This window comes from Delphinapterus leucas, chromosome 2 (assembly GCF_059928025.1).
Source record: "Delphinapterus leucas isolate spDelLeu-1000000601 "Yukka" chromosome 2, BTC_Dleu_Yukka2, whole genome shotgun sequence".
Classification (NCBI taxonomy): Eukaryota; Metazoa; Chordata; class Mammalia; order Artiodactyla; family Monodontidae; genus Delphinapterus; species Delphinapterus leucas.
Window position 1 is genome coordinate 128,848,145 of NC_143130.1, and position 10,375 is coordinate 128,858,519.

At 37.1% G+C, this 10,375-nt stretch overlaps 1 protein-coding gene across 1 annotated transcript in view; it reads right to left on the reverse strand.

Moving 5' to 3' along the window:
• Positions 1–9,386, reverse strand: part of MDGA2 (MAM domain containing glycosylphosphatidylinositol anchor 2) — a 273,598-nt gene extending 264,212 nt beyond the window's left edge. The window contains exon 1 of the mRNA XM_022570646.3: positions 8,969–9,386. Coding sequence (XP_022426354.2) covers positions 8,969–9,263 — 295 coding nt within the window. The 5' untranslated portion in view covers positions 9,264–9,386. The remainder of the gene's footprint in view (positions 1–8,968) is intronic.
• Positions 9,387–10,375: the final 989 nt, after the last annotated feature.

The following is a 10,375-nucleotide window of genomic DNA, read 5'->3' on the forward strand; positions in this document are numbered from 1 at the left end:
ATAAACTACAAAGAGTATGTTGGTTAGAACTTGAAATTAAAGTATGCCTACCATTACTGGAGAAAAAAGTACTGATTAGCAAAAATACAGAATTTCCTCTAATCAAAAATGATTTTATACTTGGGAGGGAAATGGTGTAATTGGGAAGGACTGTATAGTGTTGGAGATTTTTCTTTTAATAAACATAAAAATGTATTCAATTTACAACCCAGAAAGAATCCTTAGTAAGTTTTTGGCAAGGCAAGGGTAGAGGAAATAGAAAAGGACATTAGTCAGTTCAATTTGGAGAGGGGGAGGAGTTATACATTTTTAAAAACTTGGCTAAATTTTGAAAGGCACTATTGTAGCTTGATTAAGACAGTGGCCCTGGAACCATAGTGTGTGGGTTTTGAATCTCAGCTTTGCTGCTTAAATAAAGCTTATATTTGGGGGGAAGTTACTTAACTTGCTCCCTCTTCAGTTTTACTATTTTTAAAATAGGACCAATAATATTTTTTACCTTATAAATATCTGGGAATGATTAAAAAGTTCATGTATATGGTGTGCCAGGTAGCCCAGTACATGGTAAGTGCTCAAATCAATAATAACTATCACTATTACCTAAACAGAACTGGCATACTCAAAGGTTCGAAATTTTTTTTCATAGAATTTTTGAATTACAAGATTTTTTTTGGTAATAAGTCTAAAGATCATTTTGAAATGTTAGCAGTGCTAATATTTGATATATTTCCATTAAATGAGTTCTGAACAAATATGTTTAATATAAAAATTCAGGTTTTTAAAGATCTCAGTCCTTTCATGTGGATATACTAGAGTTAGGCAAATCAACACTTTTCAGAACAGAGGGTTATGATATTCCTGGAGGTTACAGAATATATATTTTTGTACAGTTAGGAAAGTGTAAATTCATGGCTCACTGAATACATATTGACTTCTTCCATAAAGGTTAAATCTATTTCAATATTGACAAGTGATTTTTCTCCATATTAGTATTCTGAGATCATATCCAACAAAGATATGCTGGAGAAATTCTAGAATTCAAAGAGGAAATATGTTTAGGACATCACTTTTGCAGAGGCTGTGTGTTCAAGATGGGGCTGATGAAATTAAGGAGGAAAGGGGAAAAAACAGGGGCATAAATGAGGCTTGAGGCAGCATGGGAGTATGATGTGAAGAATATGGCTTGTGGAGTACACTGCGTATTGTGGTGGCTTTAAAACACATCTGCAGATTATCTGACCCTCATCCCTTCAAAAGGTGAAGATACTTGATCTCCTCTTGGAACTAGGCCAACCTTTGGCACTGCTTTGATGAATAGACAATAGCAGTAATGACACTGCATGACTTCAAAGGCTAGAACTCATGCAGCTCTTGGGACCCTGGTTCTGGGAGCCTGTAACAAGTCTGGCTACCTTGAGGCTGCCATGCAGAGAAACCATATAAAGAGGCTATTGAGAATGAATGAGAGAATGAGAAGCAGATAGACAGAGACAGAGAGAGACTAACCTAAGGAGCCCAGCTGTTTGAACTTTTTAGTCCAGGACAGAAATTTGATTGGAAAAGCTTTGAAGATGATTCCAGCCCTGCCATCTTCTGAGTGCAATTATATGAGACCCTGGATTTTTTAGCTGAGTCTCTCAACCCCCAGATTTGTGAGTAAAATAAATAAATGCTGGGCTTCCCTGGTGGCGCAGTGGTTGAGAGTCCGCCTGCCGATGCAGAGGACATGGGTTCGTGCCCCAGTCCAGGAAGATCCCACATGCCACGGAGCGCCTGGGCCCGTGAGCCATGGCCGCTGAGCCTGCGCGTCTGCAGCCTGTGCTCTGCAACGGGAGAGGCCACAACAGTGAGAGGCCCGCGTACCGCAAAAAAAATTAAAAATAAATAAATAAATAAATGCTATCATGTTAAGCTACTGTTTTGGGGTGGCTTGTTACACAGCAATGAATGATTAGAACAATGTGGCCTTTCACATGAGCTAGTCACATCACACAAATGTTTAATATGATTTAACATGTATATAGAATTTCCATATTTTGCTTGATATCATTTATTATACACAGGGTATCAAAGGATGATAGATGTCCAAAAGAAATATCTAATGTAAGCCAGTAAACTTTTATAAAAAGTGATTCATTCACTCAACATATATTTATTGAGAATCTACTATATGCTGAGTAATTTTTTAGATTCCAGGGATGTCACTGAGAAACACAACAAACTGATAAATTCTTTGTCACTATATACAGTGTCATGAAAGAGACAGGCAATACATTTTTAAAATATATAAAATAACTCCAGGTAGTTATGTGATAAGAAGAAACAACAGATCAACAGATCGTTCAAGGGATTAGGGGTTGATTATCTAAGATAGGGTAGTCAGGGAAGATATTTCCCAGAAGACGGTTTTTGAAAATTAACACCCCAGGCTGAAAGAACAGCAAATGTTTAAGTCCTGAGTTGTGAAAAAGAACAAGAAGAATAATGTGTCTAAAGCAGAGTGAGTAAAGAGGAAAGTGACATGAGATGACAATGAGAAATGTGAATTCCATTTTAGGTGAGATGGGAAGCTATGGGAGGAATCTGATCAGGGGAATGAGATGATTTCAATCACTCTAGCTCTTGTATGAATGTAACAGAGGTGGCTAGCTGTTGACCAAAATCCATGCCCTCTTATACCTGGCACACAGTGGTGTGACTATGTGCCTAAGGTCTAGCCAACAGAATGTGATTGGAACTAACACGCTTCTGGCCCATAAAAAGTCTCCCATGTGTGATCATTCAAGCTCTTTCCCACTTCCAGCTGACAGGGATGGAGGTAATACTCAGAACAACCTTAGCAGCCACAGTTTGAAGATGGCAGAAACATCATCACCCTAGGTGCATAATGACTGCACGGAATAGACTCTCTTACTCCTACACCCGCTCCCACCCCTCCCGCCCCAAAACCAATCATATACAACACCACTGCCAGCATCATCAACTAGGAAACACCCTAACTTTTTCATGAAAAAAAGCTAAAGTAATTTTGTTTTGAGTAATTACATGTATGGGTCTATTTGTTAACTCAGTCAAGTCTACCTCACCTAATACAGTGGCTAAGCAGCCCCTTCTAAAAGAGGGGCTGGACTGGAAAGAAGATTAATGAAAAGACTATTTTAATCAACTAGGGGAAATATACTGATAGTTGACACAAGGGTGGTAACAGTGAACTTGGCAAGATATGGTCAGATTCAGAGTATAGTTTGAAGATAGAACCAAAAGGACTTACTGATGATCACATTTAAGAATATCAGCTAGAAATTTTGAAAATTCTTATAATCCTTCAATACTCTTGTGAAACCAGATAACAGAATAGACGTTTCCTGATTCACTTTTGACTGAGAACAAAATCCACAGAATTCCACAATGAGTGTAAGACAAATCTCCTTCTTATGCAGAATTTTCAAAGAAACTCCATTCTTTGATTCTTGGACTTTATAGAAATTAAGCACATAAAAAGTGGCAGAGACCAAATTTGTTTGGAAGGATATCTTTGGATAAAACTGTGAGATGAAGCTTCTTCCAGGCCCAAGGCAGCAAGAGAGCCTGTCTATTTCATCTCAGTCCTAGTGAGGGGCTTTTCATGGGACCAGCCAAAGCTCTAAAATATTTTCCCTGAAATGATGCCTGACATATCTGAGGAAACCAAAACCTGTGTGAAAACAGGATAGAGGTGGCTACATTGGAATCTGTGTGCTCTCACAGAATTTATTGGTAAGAGCTTCTGCTTACAGCTGTGAGTCACACACAGAAGGAGAGGTAGTATGGGCTTCTTGTCTTGGGCTCTGTTGAGTTGGCTACCTGGAGGAGACAGAGAAGCTCTCAGCAGAAAGGTGGTAGAGGTAGGGCATGAGATGCTCAGGGAATGTGGCACATCAGTGGTCTTGGGAGAATCCATGAGTAGAGAGTTCTCCTTGGTGCACACAGATGTGCATCTCTTCTAGGTAGAGGAATGTCTCAAGAGTCCATTAATGTGCCAAGGAAGAAAAAAAAATGTTTTATATAGAGAAGACCTTCGTACCCTGCCCCAAGCCAGGAAGGTCAGAATCTGGCTATCAGGTCAGGGATAGGGTGGTGGAGAGGAGGGTAGAGAATAGACAGACAAACAGGAAGAAGCCAACCACACCAGCCTCTGTCCCCTTTCCCACTGCAAGTCTCCAGCCCAAAGTGGACCCAAGCGGGGCAGGGGAGAAAATTTTACATTAAATCAGGTTTGGAGTTTCATTACTATTTTGGAACGTGTATCCAAAACACTGAACTAAATGCATGATTGTGACCTGAATGCACTGTAGGACTCTATTTCTAATAATGAACAAAAGAGTTATGGGGTCTGCCAACTTTTCTTCTGAAGCAGGGGAAGATTAAGCCACTGAATAAAATTTTTAAAGACCACAGGACACTAAGATACAGTAATGTCTTGGTCATGTTATGAACCATGTTTGCTCAAGACAGCGGCTCATTCAATTCATGACGGAAGAGAAATGTGGGCATTTCTAATTACAGTGACTCACAACAACAGAGAACTTTAGGTGGGAAAGTTTGGAAAGCCCTGACCTCAGGCCACCCCACATGTACCTAGGAAATCAACATAGTTTTCTTATCAAATGTATTAAGCAACTGCTTCTCTCCTGACTTGAGAGAAATGTGGCTCAATCACAGCAACTTCTTAAAGGATCATAAGAAAAGGCACTGCTGCTATATTTATGAATGCCTAACAAAATTTTAAAACATATGAGATTCTTCTTCAGTTTTGGAGCTTGTTATCTACATGGAGGATTATCTACGTTATTTAGTGTTCTCTTTTTTTTTTAAAGTCAAATGACACTTCAGAAATGTTTCTAGAGTTTTATTCCTGTCTGCATCCTACAATCTTATTTTGTTCATGGATATTCTCAAATGGCAGTGGGAATTCTATGCACAGGATATTGTCGTGCTTGTTCAGAAAACCTGGTCTGTGGATCTTGATCTAATTACAGAAAGGAATGGGGGGAAAATGAACCTAGAGCTCTGTTTTTGCTGTGTCCATGACACAGTTAATCTAAGACACTGCAGAGGTCTACAAATTCAGAAGACTTGAAAATAATTTCTTTGATATAATAAGAAGAAAACCGTTTTTCTTTAACTGAATTTCTTGGCCTTTGTGGCAGAAATCAAATGCCACATATTATTGTAGTAGTTTTTCTCCCCACAGTTTAACCTAGGACCCGTTAACCAAGGCTACTTCTATATTCAGTAAGATTACATACAAACTCAATTTTATGAATTATGTAAATGCCACTGCTGAGAGGTTCTACTGGTAATATAATATGACTATGCAAATGTACACTTCAGATACATTTAAGGCATAAAAAAGAAATTACAAATTGGAGAAGTACATTTTTAAGGCTCTATTTATTTTAGGCCATTCATGTCAAAACTGAAAACTGCCTTTTGTAAGAACACAGATGAAAAGTTCTAGATGAGATGGGGAGGAGCAAATCATTTTGGGAGCATCTATTGCTGTGAACTGAGTTAGTTCCTTATGGAGGGTACCTGAGCAACACCAACATTTTATGCTAGACATTTTGCCAGTTATACCGGGATTCAATATAGTTTCAGATGATCCTACGATCAAACTAGATTTAGAAAACCATAGTCATCAAAGACTGGGATGAAAACTGATTTAGAAGTTGGGTTGGTTCTGATTGTGAAGTTTTAGGAATAATTTAATCAATTGATTTTTATTTTATTTTCCTTTTTATGTATGCTAATGGGTGATATACAGTTTAAAAGAAAACCTAAGTATAACAAATCTGAAAGACTTCTTTCAATAACATTTGATCTCATAGGAAAACACTGTAGTAGCTCAATTGGCATGATGTTTTATTTTATAATGATACATAAAATAATGGTATATCTTGCAATTACTAAATATTGTATGGCTTACAATTTTGTAGCAGATAGTGCAGTATCCGCAGCGACTTTTTTTTAAAATTTTTATAAACAACAGCAATTTATTTATCACAATTCTAGAGGCTGGGAAGTCCAAGATCAAGGTGCCAGCAGGTTCAGTGTCTGGTGAAAACCCACTTCCTTGTTGATAGACTTTTTTTTGGCTATAATTTCAAATGGTGAAAGGAGAAAGGCAGATTTCTTGGGCTTCTTTTTTTTTTTTTTTTTAAATCTGTGTGGCTTGTGGGATTTTAGTTCCCTGGATTGAACCTGGGTTGGGCCTGTTTTATTAAGGATACTAATTCCATTCATGAGGGCTCTACCCTCACAACCTAATCACCTCCCAAAGGTCCAACCTCCTAATACTATCACCTTGGGGATTAGGATATAAACATATGAACTTTGCGGCGGGGGACAGGAACATTCAATCTATAGCAAGGTGCTATTGGAATGTGGTGGGTAGAGGCCAGGGATGCATCTAAACATCCTACAATGCACAGAGCAGTTCCCACAAGAGAGGATTACCATCCTAAAATGTCAGTAGTGCCAAGGTTGAGAAACCCTGGTTCAGATTTATCTGATTGTTTACTTATGATTAGGTTCAGGTTTGACATTTTTTTGGTGAAAACCTACATAGGTGATATTGTGGCTTTTTAGTAAATCTCATCAGGAGGCTCTTCCTGTCAAATTGTCCCTTTTGGTGGTCCCTAAGTCTGATCATTTGGTTAGAGTGGAGACTGCTGAATCTCTCAACTGAAAAGCTACCTTTCCTGCTTTGTAGTTAGTAAAAACTACAAAGGGGTAGCTTGTAGTTTGGGGTGATACTTGGAGATCTTGTGAATATTTTATTGCCTCCAAATATTTTACCCAATAATTCAGCATCCATTGATAATCCTTGAACCAACCATTACACTGGGGATTGCAGAATGGTTGTTTTCTTTTATTCTACCATTCCTTCTATGATTTTTAGCTGGGATCCTTCTGTAAAGAAGAGCTTTTCATTTCTATTTTTCTTTTTCATTTTACTATTACTATGGACTAATGAAATTTTAATTTAACATATTACAAACCATTATCATCGTTAACGCATTTCAATGCTCAAATTGCCACTAATTTGGCCAACGGGAGTCACTTTAAGCTGTCTCCTATGTCCTTTTGACATTTCCCTTAGTCTTTGAGCTTTCCAAGATGCTTTATTATTTTTATTTTTACTTTTCATAGTTATTGACCACATTCCCCACACTGTACATCTCACACCCATGACTCATTTACTTTGCAACTGGAAGTTTGTACTTCTTAGTCTCTCTCACTTATTTCTTTCCTCCCCCACCCTTTTTTTAGCCTTCTTAGTCTTTGCTTTCTGGCACAAAATACGTCCCAGGCTCACCTTCTACTTTCCCAGCCCCTGCCCTGGAATCATCTATTTCTCCAAATGTTCTTTTTTTTTTTTTTTCCCAAGGGGGCATAGTGTTTAGAACCAAGAACTGGGTGTCAGATATGTTCATTGCTACTAGAGTATCATACCACTAGATCTCTGTCCTTCTATATTTGTATCTTCCTTCTCCCACAGTGAGAACCCTGGTTCTCAATAAAAGCAATATGTATTTGTGCATTTGTTCTACCCTATAATATATATCCAAAATGGTTTGTGGATTACTCCCCAATAATGTTTTTATTAGCCCGTGGTTTATCCCTTCCTTTTGTGAAAAAATGAATACAGACAGAAGCACTTCCAGAATGGCATAATAAAGGTCTCTGAAAATCTGGTCTGCCATAAAAGCAACAAAAACACAGGCAAAAATGTCAAAAATCAACTTTTTCAGAATTCTGGAAATTAACCAAAGCCTTGATAAAATTCGAGAAGGATTTATTCAAGAAAAACAGCTAAAACTAGGTAAGAAAAGAAAGCTTTCTGGCATTTTAACTTACTCTATTCGCCTCCCCTTCTCCTTAGCTTTGCAGTAGACATGAAATTAGTAGCTATGAAATCCACAGTGTCTTGATTTACACTGTAACATCTTACAATATTTTGACTAGAGTATATTTTTGGCCAAGTAGCATATTTCTGATAGTTTGGGTGGTAACAGATAACTATGGTCACTAAAACCACCACAGTCTAGGTTCACAAAATCACAAGCATTTATCTCAATATACTCAATTATGCTTTGCTTCCATTATAATCCTTCATTAATGATACATTTTCATTTGCCTACTGGAAGAGTCCTCTTGGGCATATGGATGTCTATTTTAACTTTAGAGGCCTTGGTGACCATCCTCCATCCCCAGCCCAGGACCACACCAAGTAAAGTGAGACATGAAGATGCATATGCTTTCCTTGCACGGTGACTTCACCTTCTCTGAAATGGAAGGTTAGCATCTCTTCCACAGGCAGCACCAGCACACTAGCTAGAACATCACTGCTGTTGACTTAGTGAACCACCTTTTATATAAATTCCTCAAATAAACTTTACCTTTTACTAACTCTGACTTTTCCATGACCTTAGCTAATCTCAGTCTGTTAAAACTCTACCCAGCCTACATGACCTGATGCAAATGTCATTAGATATTCCCTAATAACCTCAGCCAGAAACTACTATAATTTTTATGTTTATAGCTTTTACTCATGCTTGCCAAACACTGCATCATATGGCTATAAATTGATATATATATTTTTTCACTATCTGAGAGTAGAATCCTTGAGTACAAGATAATGTTTTATAGATCTCTATGTAATCCCACAATTTAAAGCTCTGCATGTAATAGGGATTCAATAAATATTTATTAAACATTAAATTGGTGCATTTGTTAAATCCTTAAACTAATACACAATCTGTATAACAATGCATAATGCCCTATGCCACATTTGGATTTTAATCATTTGTTTTACTAAGAACATATTATAAAACTATTCCATAGTATCACTAAAAATATGTTATGAAAACTATTCAATGAAAATATAGAAATTTATGCTGTAACATTCTCTATGCAAACTTACCTCTCACAATGATGTTGGTAGACTTTTTTGCAGGGTTTCCCACATTATTATTGGCAATGCAGCTGTAAGTACCAGCATCTTCTGAGGTGATGGCAGGTATGGTTAAAGTTCCTCCAGTCAAAACAGTCTTTTCAGGCAGAGTCCCAAAGGACCTGACCCAAGTGAGAGAGGGTACAGGTTCTCCTCCTGTCGTAACACATACTAATGTTATGGCCTCTCCAGGATTTACAACTATAGGGTCATCCACCAAGAGTTTAATTGACGGAGATGCTAAAAGACATAAACAAAAGAACATGCACCTATTTAGATCTACTACAACTAGAGTAACAGTATGCTTTATATTTCCTCAAACAATTAAAATGAAACATTGTTCTCTTGTGCCAAAATCTTACTGTATTAATCAAGTTTAAATCATGTAGAATGGTTACTCATTTTAATTACATGTTATAAACCCATGGAATTGTTTTAAGATCTTACACATGGAGAAGGGAATTAAAAAATTTATGTATTCTTGGATTATTGATCCAACATTAGAATGACAAGACGGATTAAAGTTTTAAAACAAAAATCCCTTTCTCTTTTAATGCTGACAATCTCTTTTGTCCTTCCAGGTATAAATATTGCAGCTGTTTAGTCCTTGTATTTTCATGGTGAAGATTGTCATTTATTTAATTTTTGGATCATTCTGAGGTGAAATGATACATATTTTGCAACCTGAACACAACCAAGTAAGATAAAAGATCAATGGAGGTTTTTACTAAGCAGTGGGCCTGGTTTTTCATCTTGAAAGGAATAACAAAATCATGTAACTTAAAGCAGCCCCCATATTTCCTCTCTAACCTCTCTGTTCAGAAAGTTTAGGCAATGAGTTTTCATAACCACTGCTTTAAAACTTAGAAACAAATAAACCACTGTTCAAACACAGTCACCGAACTATGACAGCCACCACTCCAATGTTTGGGTTATAATAATCTCCCCTGTGAAAATAAGTTGTTTGCAACTTTTCAGGTAAAAAAAATTGTAGATAAATATCCATTCAATAAAAAATGCTGTATTACAGACTTTTCATCAAACACTCAAAGTAGAAACTGCATAAAAACTCTGTTCACATACAGAACTTTTTTTTCTGCTCACACCACAGTGCCAGCCTATATAATGCATTCCTAAATAAAAACAGGGGGAATGCATTAGGCCAATGTTTGAGTTCACACATTCAGAAATATTTGATGTCAAAGTTAAAACTGAAATCTATCCATATTGGGAACACAAAGTGTTCAATTGTACTGTGCATTTTTTTTAGATATTAATTTCAGCTTAGAGTTGGAGAGTGCTTTTCTCAGAATAGAAGGTAAACTCCTTGTGTGATTCAATATTGTCTGCCTTGTTTGGATACAATGGAATACTACT